Source organism: Maylandia zebra, linkage group LG18 (assembly GCF_041146795.1).
Source record: "Maylandia zebra isolate NMK-2024a linkage group LG18, Mzebra_GT3a, whole genome shotgun sequence".
NCBI lineage: Eukaryota > Metazoa > Chordata > Actinopteri > Cichliformes > Cichlidae > Maylandia > Maylandia zebra.
This window is the reverse complement of record NC_135184.1, coordinates 37,691,399-37,705,434: the sequence shown is the minus strand read 5'-3', so window position 1 is coordinate 37,705,434 and position 14,036 is coordinate 37,691,399. Positions and strand designations below refer to the sequence as shown.

The window sequence follows — 14,036 nt, the reverse complement described above, 5'->3', positions numbered from 1 at the left end:
CCTGACAATTTTCTCAGTTGAAGTCAGCGTTCCACCTGCACTATACACAGTCCTGAGTTGCCTGATGATTTGCTAGAATCTCTTCGAGGCAGTCTGAAAGTCTTTTTCCATGGCGTCTCTGAACTCCTCCCACACTCCAGTTTTTGACTCAGCATCTGCCCAAGCTGTGTTCCGCTTGTCCCGTCAATACCTATTAGCTCCCTCCAAAGTCTCACAGGCTAATCAAGCCCGATAGGATTCCTTCTTCAGCCTGGTGGCTCCCTTCACCTCTGGTGTCCACCGTTTGGTTCAGGGGTTACCACCATGACAGACACCAACCACCTTGCAGCCGCTCAGGGCAACGGAGGTGCTGAACATGGTTTGGACCAGTCCCCAGTCTCCCTCAGAATGCTGTTGTGGCCTCTGCCAGGCATTCCCAGTGCACCCTCACTATACGGTTAGGTACACCAGGTCTGTCCAGCATCCTCCCCTGCCACCTGATCCAACTCACCACCAGGTGGTGATCAGTTAACAGCTCAGTCTCTCTCTTTTCCTGAGTGACCAGAACATATGTCAGTGACCAGAACAGATCCGGGAGGCCGTTCCTCCCAATCATGCCCCTCAAGGTCTCACTGTCGTTGCCCACATGAGCACTGAAGTCTCCCAGTAGGACAACAGTGTCCCCAGGCAGAGCACCCTCAAGCACCCCACCCAGGTACTCCAAGAAGGCTGGTTCCCTGACCCGAAGGCACAGGGAATAAAGGCTCTCGTCCACTATGAGAAACCCCAATGTATGTACATATTTGCATATTTTGGCATATTTTATATGTTTTGGATCATCACACTAATTTAATATTGGACAAAGACAACATTAGTTACCACAAAATGTAGTTTTTAAATGATGACTTAATTTATTATGGGATATAAGCTATCCAAACCTGCTTAACCCTGTGTGAGAAAATAAACCTAAACCTAAGACCTAGTTGTGCCACCTTTGGCAGCAAGGGTGGCAACAAACCATTTGTGATAACTGGTAAATCTTTCACATCACTGCGGAGGAATTTTTTGCCCAGTATTCATGGCTGAATTGTTTTAATTGAGCCATTTTGGTAGGGTTTCAAGCATGAATGAGCTATTTAAGGTCATGCCTGTGCATTTTTGAACCATTTAGTCTATTTGCTGGTTTTAGATCATTGTGCTGCTGAATAACCTACGCATGCTTGGGTGTCAGGACGTAATGTGCAGACATTCTTCTACAGGATCTTCTGGTAGAGAGCTGAATTCCCAGTTCTGTTATTTATGGCAATTCATTAAGGTCCTGAAGCAGCAAAACAGCATCAGACTGTCATACAACCACCACCATGTTTGATTGTTAGTATTATAACCTTTATATGAAATGCTGTGTTGTTTTACACCAGATGTAATGCAAACCTTCCAAAAGGTTGTCTCCTCGGTACACAAAATATTTTCTTGGAGATCACCAAGATGATGTTGGCAAATATAGGAAAAGCCCTTATGTTCTTTTTGGTCAGGAGTGGTTTTTTGCCTTCGTGGTTTCCCATGGATGCCATTGTTGCCCATTCTTTTTCATGCTGTTGAATCATGAACTCTGAACCTAACTGAGGCAAGTGAAACCTGCAATTCTTCTTGGTTATGGCTTCTTTGGAGATCTCCTGGATGAGACATTGGTGTTGTCTTGGAGCAATTTTGGTAGGCTGGACACTCCTAGGTTCATCACTATTTAAAATTTTCTTCTATTTGTGGGATAGTGGCTGTCACTATGGTTTGCTGTAGTCCCAAAGCATTAGATTCATTAGAACATTCCAGACTTATAGATATGTCAGCGGTAGGTGCCAGGTACTTTGAGATAGCTTAATTAATGAAATAACCATTTCAATCAAATCTGCATTTTGTATTTACTCTGATTATTTTTGTCTAATAATAAAATTTGTTTGGTATACTGAAACATTCAAGCATGATAAAAATGTGAAAAAACAAGGAATCAGGACAGAGACGAATGCTTTTTCATAGCACTGTAGATCAATACTGCTGATTAACAGAATTTTTACTTTTGTTTAAACTGCATGTGTGAAGCTGATATACGATGTTGTGCGTGTGTTTTTATTTTGTAGTGCTATTATATTAAGAAAACTGAGCAAGGTGACAAATCCAAACTTGATCACATATGAATGTGTTAGTTTCATTTTTAGTTTTTACACAAAGAAAGTTCAGGTATCATAGTGTTTACATTTAAAGAAAATGTTTTTGTCCACTCACAATAAAAAAAACAAATCCTTCCAGCTATGTTAGAAAATGATTTTCCATCTAACCAGAAAAAATGTCCTTATTTCAGACAATGCTCCAGGACAAGTTTAAATGTCAAGAAGATGACGTAAATATACTCTGTATCTGTACACTACAAGAAATGGGTGAATTTAAAACTTATGCTCGTTAAGTACTGGTGTCCATTATTATTCAACGATTTTTGGCCATACAAGCAACAAAAAATAGAATCTTGCCCAAGGATATTTGACATGCAAACTAGAGCAGCCAGGGATCAAAGTTATTAAACAAGATATTTAGTTGTATATTTCTACATGGAAGCTATTGCAGTCCTTGAAATCCTTGAAAGGACTGCAATAACTGTGATAAACTGTGATTTTTACTATTTAACTGGAGATTTACGAGTTGGTTTACTGTGGTAACTCATGACAAGGTAAAAGACAAAATAAACATTGAAATATTTTAAACATAAGTTTCCATTTCTACCACTTCTAAAAACTTATAAAACATACTTGATGACACAATACACACACTAATACGTGTTTTAATGTAACCTACAATGTGTAGATGTGATGCGTTAATGTGCGCTGGTTAATTTGCATATTTCTCCTAATACAGGACAGACTATAGAGCTGTTTGAAATATGACAATTTCATATTTGAACTATGAAGCAGCAATGTACACTGCTCAAAAATACTAAAGGAGCACTTTGAAAACACATTTTTGGTCAGACATTCACACCAGTGGCATGCAGAAGGTCATTTTGTAGGGATCTGTCAGTGCTCATCCTGTTCCTCCTTCACAAAGGAGCCGAGACCAGTCCTGCAGATAGGTTAAGGACCTTCTATGATCCTGTCCAGCTCTTCTTGAGGAACCTCCTATCTCCTATCTCTCCTCTATGGTGTTGAGACTGTTCTGGAAGACACAGCAAACCTTCTGGCAATGGCACATGTTGATGTGCCACCTTGGAGGAGTTGGACCACTGTGCAACTTCTGGAGTGTCCAGGCCAAGCTACCAATAGTGACACTGAGCCAAATGCAAAAGTACAGTCAGAAAAGACCAGAAGGGAAAAATATCAGTGTACTCCATATGTAAAGCCTTTCCTGTTTGGGGGAGTGGAGGGGGCTGTCTTATTTCCCCCCTCTAGTGCACCTGTTGTTAATTTCATTAACACCAAAGCAGCTGATTAGTGATTAACAATCCCCCCAGCTACTTAACTGACCACATTAACATCCCACAAGTGTAAATGACTTGATGATATACTCTAATAAAAACTGTTCCTATAATTTTTGAGGAGTGTATAAACACTCCTGAATAAACATATATCCTCATGCTAGTGCACTGAACTGTTATGGTTGTCAGCTGACATTGTTTTAACCTGCCAGTCTCCTTCTGTGCTACCTGAAAGTCTGATCAAGATTACTTACAGTTGTCATGGGATAGCTGAAATCATAATGAAGAAAACTGGTAAACAGAAAACAGTTCATTTTGAAATTATATATTATATAAATTATAATTATATAATTGTAATATTTTCCATCGAAACATGAAGATAAATAGGTATACCTGTACGAAGTATTTATAAGTAACAGTGAGTACAGTCAGAATCAGAGTGTTTCTTATGTTTCACCTGTGTTGTAAATCAGCTGTGCTGTCGTTGTTGGTTCTGTTTTGTTTTACAATCCTTTACCGTGCTCCGACCCGTGGCTCCTCTCTCGTACTTCTCCCGTGAATCTGCTCTCGTGAAAGACACTCTTTGCTCCCAATTCCTGACAACAAAAACACACACACGTTGACAGATAAACAATAAGCGAGGTTCAGACATGATTAATCACAGCCGTACTGATGAGGATTAACTCAATGATCCAGCGTTAACTGGAGCCTGGCTGCACTGCTAAATAGGTTGCTCTTCTGACTCAGTCAGCACAGCTGATGAGGGGTGACGAGCGGCAGGTCCGGCTACCTCCAGCACTGGACACTTCCAGATTGAGAAGTTGCATCGGCGACCAAAACATCCAGGAGCGAGAGAAAAACAAAAACACAAGGAGACACTAACAAAAAACAGCACACACGAGCACAACGGGCAGGTCGGCCACAATGGACTACCGATCCGACACAATATGTGTGTATGTCGGAGCCTGTAGATGTGAGGAGTGGATGGAAATGCCACACATCTATACTGATGGCATCATTCTCAGCAGCTATGGGAGTAGGTTGGAGTTAGGGCTGAATCAGTGACATTTAAACTCCACTAACAATCCTTGGCCTGTGTAATGCCAAAGCTTATTAAAGTCATGCAATCAAGTTACAGTGAAGATACTGGGGGGAAGTTACATGTACAAGTAAAAGATATTGTTTCATCTCAGCAAACTGTGAAAACTACAAAGAGGAGCAGAGGAGCAGCGGTTAATAGCTGCAGGCTTTGTGAAGTCTTTAAAATATACATGGAGTATTTTTAGCATCTGTCAAAAGGCGCCTGTATGTGATGGTGGACTCAAAGGCAGAGCCCGATGCAGACACAGCAGACACACAAGCTTTATTTACAGAACGTGAATGCAAGAGTAAATTCAACAAGGGACTCGTGGCTTGGTGACTAGACATGGCAAGGGTGTAATGGTCTAATGCAGTGAACTGTGAACAGAGGAGAGGTGGGTAGCGGGGAACTGTTAACTACTTATCCAGGAGTGAAGTGTGAATGGCTTAGTTTGAAGGAAGAGTCTGTGATGCTTTGGGGGGGTGGGGGGGTGACGGTCCGCGATGAGGGCTGACCTGAGTTCCAAGGGATCCTGTGAGGAGTAGTAACAAGAGGGCAGGTAGGTGCGATATTGAAACCCCATTCCGGGAGACGGCGCGTGAAGCTGGGTGGCAAATGCTGGAAGTATGATCTGATGTCTAAGCTTAACTGAGGAGTGGAGCAGTTTCATGACCAGAGAGCTGTAGCACAAAGAAAAGAAAGTAATGGGCTGAGTACTGGCATAACCTGTGATACACGGGATGAATCTTTAGAGATGTAGGGAGTTTGAGTTTGACAGCGGATGGTGAGATTTTTACGGTCGAGGCGTGGGGCAGACCGAGTGAAGTGAGTGAGTGGACCCAGGAGCAGACAGAGGCGAGGAGACTGAACTTCAGTTACAAACCAAAAACGAGCCTTTATTGTGGCTGACATGAATACTACTCAAATGGAAGCAAACATGGGTAAGAGCTAACTGAAAACCTACACTGGGAAAAACTAAGATAATTGAGCAAACACAGAAATACACATGAGGTGATCAGGAGAAGTGGCGACACATGAGGACACAGCTGACTCGAATAAAACATAATGACAACACATCGGAGAGTAACACCGGACACACTAATATGAGACACAGACCTTCAAAGTAAAACAGGAAACATGACAGGCACTGAACTAAACCTAAGAACAAACTCAGAATAACACTGAAACGTAGGACTATCATATTCAAAACAGGACAACTAAAGAATCTGAAAATAAACCGTAATACAGAAAAATACCAAAATACAAGAAACTGAAAATGCTAGGTCAAAGTGACCCAGAACTGTGGCAGAGATGATGGTGTCGATATCATAGGGCCCAATGAACCATCTTGCACCATGGTTCAGTTTACGGGAGTTTGACTTGAGAGGAATAGCCATACCTTCTTTCCAGGGGTGTACTGGGGTGCTGGTGCCCAAAGCTGATCCGAGTAGTGGTGCTGGTGGTTGACAGCTTTATGCAAGGCTTCCAGAGTTCTGACCGAAACGTTGCGCCAGTCCCGGAGGTGGTGCTGGAGTGAAGGATTTGTGATGTCAGCCTCCTCCTTTGGAAGCAAGCTGAGTGACGCTTCAAATAGAGACCGGCGGATGATGAGGTGTGTGCATTGTGCGCCTACTCTACCGACGGGAGATTTGAGGTACAGGTGGACAGGTTGTGAGTGATGACACAGTGGAGAGTGGATTCCAACTCCTGATTCAGCCGTTCTGTCTGGCTGTTGGTCTTTGGGTGGTAACTGGAGCTGAGGTTGACTTGGGCCCCTAGAACAGAAAGATTTCTAAACCTATGAGGTGAACTGGGGGCCTCTGTCCGAGGTGATCTCCGAGGTGATTCCATGAGGTTTGAAGATGTGATATACCACAAGCTTCACTGTTTCTGTGGCTGTGGGGCGTTTGTCCAGGCCAATGAAGTGTGCTGCCTTAGAGAATCTGTCAAGTACAGAAGAGATTACTGATTTTCCTGTGGAGACAGGTAAGTCAGTGACAAAAAACGAGAGAAATATGGGAACAGGGGTGTGATAAACCACGGCATGTTTATGCTTTTAAGCATCTCTGTATTAACACGGTAGCTTGTTCACACGACTAGGCTGCAGCATTCCAACTGCCAGCCACACACCAACAACAACAACAACATGACAGGACCCTACACCACTCTTAAGCTGGTGAGGCATGATTGCGATGCCGCGCAGGTGCGTCCGCCTTCCCAGCCGCGGCACCACCGCCTACGTCCTGCCACAATAGCCAAGAAGGTATGGATAGAGGCTGAAGCAGGACCAATGGCTTCTGAGTTTTGGTCTTGCTGCCAGCACAGACCAGCACTAGTCCTGCACATCCTTCTCTGTCATTCCCCACCAGAAGTGACGCTTCAGCAGAGGGATGGTCCGACCTACCTCATGATGACATGAAAACCTGTAGGCCCAGCTTAGTACCAAAGCTAATGCTTCTGAGGGGACATGTCGCCAGCCCAGGGGCCCAGTTCCTGGATCTGGCAGAGCCTGCCGAATCATTTCCTCAATCCCCCAAGAGATGAGGCCCACGCGGCAGAAGGCAGGTAGCACAGTTGACAGCTCTGAGGGATCTGCGTCAGGGGCGTACTAGTGGAACAAGGCATCTGCCTTGGTGTTCTTGGACTCTGGATGGAAGGACATAGCAAACTTGAAACAGTCAAAGAATAAGGACCACAAGGCCTGGTGGGCATCCAGGCGTTTAACTGTCTTGAGGTAAGTGAGGTTCTTATTGTCAGTGAATGGAAGTTCAGCCCGCTCTAGCAGATGATGCCACTCTTCTAAGGCCAGTTTTATAGTTAACAGTTCTGTCTCCTACATTACAATTTTGCTCCGCGGGGGAGAGACAGCATGAAAACAATGCACAGGGTTGTAGCTCGGGGTCCAGAGTGATGCAAAAGCATCGCTCCGACTCCAACATCAGACACATCAACAACAAATGATTTAGTGGTGACAGGATGAATCTGAACAGGAGCTGAGGGGAACAGATGTTTGAGCTTTTTGAAAGCTGATTCAGCTTCAGGTCTCCAGTGGAAGAGTTTTTTGTTGGAGGTGAAAGTGGTGAGTGGTGCAGCTACCTGGCTGTAGTTTCGTATGAAACAGCGATAAAAATTAGCAAAGCTGAGGAAGCGTTGAAGCTGTTTTCAGGAGGTGGGAAATGGTCATTCCTTGACCGCTTGGATCTTCTGTGGAGACACGAGAGCGTTGAGTGGACGCTGGCGCATTTTGGCTGCTGCTGCTCTCTCTCTATACTTATTGCTTAATATAGTTAGAGAAGTTTTTTTATTCTCTGAACCTATACCTGTATTTAAATTGTCTGCTAGGTAAGGCGTTTGCATTAGTCATTTACCAACCTTAAATGCCTCAGCTTCCACAGATGACTAAACCTCTTGCATTCCTCCATTCTGAAGTTATTTCTAGCGAGGTGTCTATGAACCTGCACAGCTACTATATTTTTCAAGTCGAAGAACTTCCTTTTCCCGTTCTGCCTCCTAATATTCATCTGAACTTCACCAACTCAAAGCTGTTGGCCGCCACCTGGAATGTGTCTTCAGCAAAAATGGACGTACTATTCTTAAGACTTAAGGATATCTATCTCAGTCATATACAACATTATGAAGAAGCTATTTATCATGCTAAATCATCTTACAACACTTCTATTATTAAGTGCACTGATGAAAATACTCGTACTTTGTTTTCTATATTACATAATATTGTTAAACCTCCAGATACCTTTGCCAGACATACCCACTCTGCTGCAGTCTGTAACAAATTTATGGACTTTTTTAAATACCAAAATTGTTAATCTTCACAGTTGCCCTCTTCTTGTGGTCAATTGTTCTATTTGCATGTTTTCTCCTACTCAACTGTTATCTTCTCTATCCAGTTTTGAACTTCCTATAATAATTCAAATATCTTCTATTATTAGTAAGTAAAAGTTATCATAGCGTAAACTCAATCCACTGCCCATTTGAATAATTGTAGAGCAATTTTAAATTTGCCTTTCCTCAAATTTGCCAAAATTCACAAAAATATAGTAGCTGCACAGGTTCATAGACACCTCACTAGAAATAAATTGTATGAACAGTTTCTATTTGGTGATCATTCATTTCATAGTACAGAAATAGCTCTAGTAAAAACCACAAATGATTGTTTTGCTTGCAGCTGACTCTGGACTCATCACTATCCTCTTTCTCCTTGACCTTACAGCAGCTTTTGATACTGTCTGTCACTGCATCCTTCCTCATAGATTAACATCTTTTGGCATCAGTAACATACCACTCAGCTGGTTAACCTCTTATCTCTCTGGTTTGCTTAACTACTTACTCACAGATCACCATCTGCTCCAGTTCACCTCCATATCAATTTCAAGATCCTGCTTCTTACTTTCAAAACACTTCATAACCTTGCTCCTCCATATTTATCTGATCTTCTCCATGCGTGCTCACCCCCTCATACACGCCACTCGTTTTCAGCTTCCCTTCTGTCTGTTCCACCTGCTCGCCTGAAGTCCTCCCAGACCTCAACAGTGAGGAGGCCAAACAGAGAGAATGAGGAGGAGCTTCTTCCCTCAGGCTATTCGGTCCCTGAATCAGGTGTAGGACTGGACTCTCTCTCTCATTACTATACATCAGCAACAGTTTATTCCACCTCAAACTGTTACACTGCACACTGTTTATTTGCACACTCTCAACTTGCACACTTTTATATTTTCTTAAATTTACTTTTTTTGCACGTTCTATTTTTTTAAATATTGTTTTTTACCTTCAATTTTACTGTAATTTTTTACTGTTAATTTTGGAATTTTAAATTTGTATATTATGCAAATTTCTAGTTAGTTTAGTTTCATTTCTAGTTTCGTTTTGTTTACTTTTATGTCTATGTGTAGTTTTTTTAAGGTCAGGCTTTGCACAGCAACAAGCATTTCACTTTATATTGTATTATGTATGATTGTGTATATGACAAATAAAATTTGAACTTGAATTAAGGTCTCTGCTGAATCTACTCTAGTCTTGACCTCTTGTCATATTGGTAAACAAATTTCATAGAGGCATCATAGGTCATCAGTGAAGCTAATCACAATTTAAGACTAAAAAACCTGACTGAAGTCAACAATTTATGCGCTCATATGGCGCCTTTAGCTCCATCGTATATTAGTTCAGTGAGACTGTTTGCTTATTTCTGGAAAGATTTTGAAAGGATGGAACATAAGGAAGCAGCAGGGTATAATGGATAACTATAATTTAAATATTACATTCTATTAGGACTATTAGTTGAATGAACAAAATGTGAGAAATAATAGTGTTTCAAACATTTAAAAAATTACAAGGCGCAGCTGGTTCTCTGTGTTTAATTTAGGGCACTGAACCTGAAAAATGGTCCAAAATACTTCGCTTTCAGACTGGAATAGCCAGGGATTTGATTAATAGATGCCCTGTTCAACTGCCTGAGCTACAGCCATTCCCACAACAGAGATTTGAGGAAAGACATAAAAAGACCACAGAGACACCACCACGCAAGAATCTACAGAAGAGCGTTAGATTGAGAATGGTAGCGATCAACTCTGATACACTGAAAATTCAAAGTTGAGAACTGAAAAAAGTCATCCTGTCATATAAGTTTTTTTCTCCTGTAAATCTTCGTTCTCTCTGCACTTCCTTCTACCATCACTCCTTTTTCCTCTCATCCTTCCAACTTAGATCCAAGTATCTCCCCTTCGAGAGCCTCTTCTGCCTCTGCTGTGGGGGACAACAGCATAGACTGTCTGCTACAGAAGAAAGAACACACCTCCAGAAGCCTGTTGTCTAACCCTGACTTCTCCTACAGTCCATATCGATGCTCTCCCAATACCTTACCTCGAAGCTACCCCACCAATAACAGCAGCAGCAGACACAGCCAGATGGACAGCCTCATAATGCAGCACACACATGTGGAGAGGAAGAAAGAGGTCCTGGACCATGTGAGGCAAAAATATCCTCAACATAAAACCATTATCATAGGACATCAGGACTGCACAAACGAGCAGGTAAGATTTGTTCATCATTAGCAGTGTTTGAAAAATGAAATGTGGAGTGAATTTATGACTTTTTTTTATTCATTTTAAGGCCAGCAACAACCTGTTTTCATTTTAATGATCTTCTAAGCTTTATCAACATGTTTTTCACATTGTGATTTCAATGAGTTGCTGACAGACATTTATCAGTTACTGTTTTGCATTTTCTTTTCTAAAACGATGTATGTGTGTTGTTATAGTGGTAATGCTGAAGGGGCATGAGGTGTCTTGTGGCTTGTCATAAATTTCACGAGTAGTACTACTGATCTCCCAGTTAGACCGGTACAGCCAGCATTATTTGCTAAGGTGGAGTTGTGTTGAAACAGCAACGGGTGGAAAGGGGTGGAGTTTGTCAGTGCACCTGATCCAAGCAGAGAAACATGCGGCATGTAGAAACTACGACGTCTCAAAAGTCCGAGAAAAGAACCTTAAACCTGCCGTGAAACCGCAGGACTTGATTTTGACCCTTAGAGCTAAGTTACCTGGGAAGTGCTAAAACTCTAAAACCGCACTGCTGACACCAAGCATCTCCTCCAGGTAAGTTCCTCTAATTTATCTGTAAAGACCAACAGCTCCTCTGAGCCGCTCTTTTTCTACTACTTAAAAGACAACTTAGTGTAAAAGTAGCCAAAGCGATTAGCAGGATATGAACTTTACATTAGCCTTCAACTTGCGATACACAAGCTCCTGAGTGTTTGGAGCCGGCTCAACAAGCTGCTCCATCAGCGCGTCATTATGCGGGCTATTCAGCGTCTGCGCCAGATGTCTGTCACTGTTTGTTACGTCAGCATGTGACGAGAGCCAACACAAACAGAAAGGTACCATCATTTAAGGGATTCAATGGGTGGAATCCGTTCTGACCCAGCACTGCTGTTGTAGGCGAAGAGTCCACCAGGTGAAAGAACTAAAAGAACTGAAGACGCTGTTTCCTAATATCTATTTTCCACACGCAGGCATTAAGAAAAATGACACATTTGCGCAGGAATGGTGAGCATTCCTCACAAGTTTGATCTGTAATGACAACAGGGATGTCTGTTTGCGCTCAGATGAGTCATAATAGCCATAACAGCCTGCTGAAGCAGTGAGCCGGGATTATGATTATTGCAGTGTGCTGTTAGCTGTATGGGGAGATTTTTATTTTCTGTTCCAGTAAGTGGGGGGCACAGGGGCAGTAAGACATTACTGTCCTCTCAACCTACTTTATTTTCAGACTTTTTGAAGCTGCGGTGTGTTTTAAATGTGTCTCTCTTCAAATTTACACCTATGGGCATTAGAGACTCTGCACAAACTAACATACCATTCACAAACAAACAATTGTGTAATTATTCGCTATCTAAATATCACACCTTTGGAATATTAACAGTCTCATAGCAATTATATCCGCCATTTTTTACTTCAAATTTTAAAACACAAAGCCACAAGCTCTTATTGGTCATATTGAATTATTATCTTTGTGTGTTTTTGTGTGATTTATGTCTTTGGCTGTGTGCCCTGCTGATGATGCAGCTGGAATGCAGGTTGTTTCCTGTAATGTGAGAGAGACAGACTGATGGTTAAACCTTGATTATGTCCTTCCTTCTAGACTACTCTTTTGTTTGCATTGAATTTTATTATAAGTTTTATTCTATTGAATTTTAATAATTATAAACACTTTTCTGTGGAAAGGTTCAGTCCCAAATTATTTAAACATGCTAAAATAGCATTAAATCACATTACAAAAGGGAATCTTGCCTTACAAGACTTTTTAATGATGTTTTATGTATTTCTTATTCTGTCTCCTCTGATGTCCTGGTGTGCTTTTCTCTCTCGTGGACCCTAAAATTTTAATCTCCTATCTTGAGCAGTCATCCGATTATTAAAATAGAATAGTCATTCATAACACAGTCATACAAAAATAACATTGCCCCCCCCCCCCCCCTCATCATATTATTAAGAGATGCATTCAGGGTTTGAGTCTGACCTGCAGCCTCTTCTCACTCTCTGAGAATTTCACGTAGATGAAAGAAGTTCGACGATTGTGGGTTAACATAAGATAACAACTGTATGCAGCCAACAATGTAATTTTATGTGGTCTGCCTTTGTCAATTTTGATATTTTTTTCTCTTTTGTGTTATGACTTTGTTTGTGCTGCTTTGGAGGGGAACCGGGACCTGTGTCCAGGTGAAACTGAGAAGGTACCAGAGACTAGCTTCTAGGCTGTAGGGCGACTCCCAGTACCTGCAGCATGATAGTGTTGGCTTCCAATGTTTTCAACTGAAAATACATTGCATACTGCCACATAATCGCTATTGTCTCCTAAGATAAGTCAGTAGAGTAAACTATGGCTTCCCAGATTGCTTTGACACAGTGCACCAAAAACCCTGCCCAGAAACAGCTAGTGGCACACAAAGGAGAGGCATTGAGCTGACCCAGCCTCTAAACTCCCAGATTCCAATGTCATCTGGCAATTACTGGATAAACTAACACACAATCAATAGAGGCCCCCAGCTTGCAGCCCACAGGAGACAATGGTTCTGGTGCCCTGTGTGACAAAGTGGATGAGCAGTCGTAAAACTTTCAACTTGTCCCAGAAGTATTGACTTTTTGCACATTAAGCACATTATTCTCTCCATATATTTATTTACTATGATTTGCTATTGTCAGAATAACATTGCTGCACTGACTATCCCAGGTTTCTTTGTGTAAACACTATGTTGCCAGCAAAATCAAACATTCAGCAAATTAAAGCAAATATTCAGTCACATGTTACTTTGTTTTATTATGTTGTTAATTCATTAAGTTATGAATTAACTTAATTGTGCATACATACATTGTTTCTTTGTTTTCGGTCTTCATGTAGGTCCGGTGTGGGGAAGGCCCGCCCAGACAACATCACACCATTATTGTGAATGTAGCAGCTAATGGACTGTAGCTAGATAAAAGATGAATCAGTACTGCAAGCTGAGCAGATCTCAGGTGGAATATTGAGCCATGACAGAGCAGATTACATGGAGAAATGCATGGGTTGCTGTCCATACAGAGCAACAGGGGAACCATAGCTGAACTGAGCAAAGAGTCCAGAGTGTGGAGAAGTAATCGAGTAAATTAAAAAGTGAACTCTGGAGTAGGGCTGTTCGATATAACGATATATATCGGATGACGATATAAAAACGTCTATCGTTTCATTTTACGCTGTCGTTTGTTTCGTGGTGTCGCAAAATAAACTCTTTACGGCAATATTTTTTCATGGTTTTGATGGTCACTGTAGTGGCTATATTCATTTCTTAAACTTCTCTCTTTCTCTTATATTTAATATAACCACACTACGGACGGACAAGCGCCTGTTTTTATGCGTTGTGGTTCGCAACAACGACGGTAAAGAATAAAGTTACGTTGAAACCAAGTACACCATTGTTTTTCTTGTGAACCAATAAGTCTGATGTGTCACATGGCCCTCTTCCTATTGAAA

General features: G+C 41.7%; 1 protein-coding gene across 3 annotated transcripts in view; it reads left to right on the top strand.

The window, feature by feature from the left end:
* LOC101470302 (sickle tail protein homolog) overlaps positions 1-14,036 on the top strand; it is a 95,350-nt gene that overhangs the window by 15,294 nt on the left and 66,020 nt on the right. For 2 of the 3 annotated variants that reach the window (XM_076876449.1, XM_076876451.1), the window contains exon 2: positions 10,236-10,561. In XM_076876449.1, the coding sequence (XP_076732564.1) occupies positions 10,236-10,561 (326 nt within the window). Of the gene's footprint in view, positions 1-10,235; positions 10,562-10,898; positions 11,126-14,036 lie in introns of those variants that run through there. The other variant, XM_076876450.1, reaches the window with a different exon arrangement.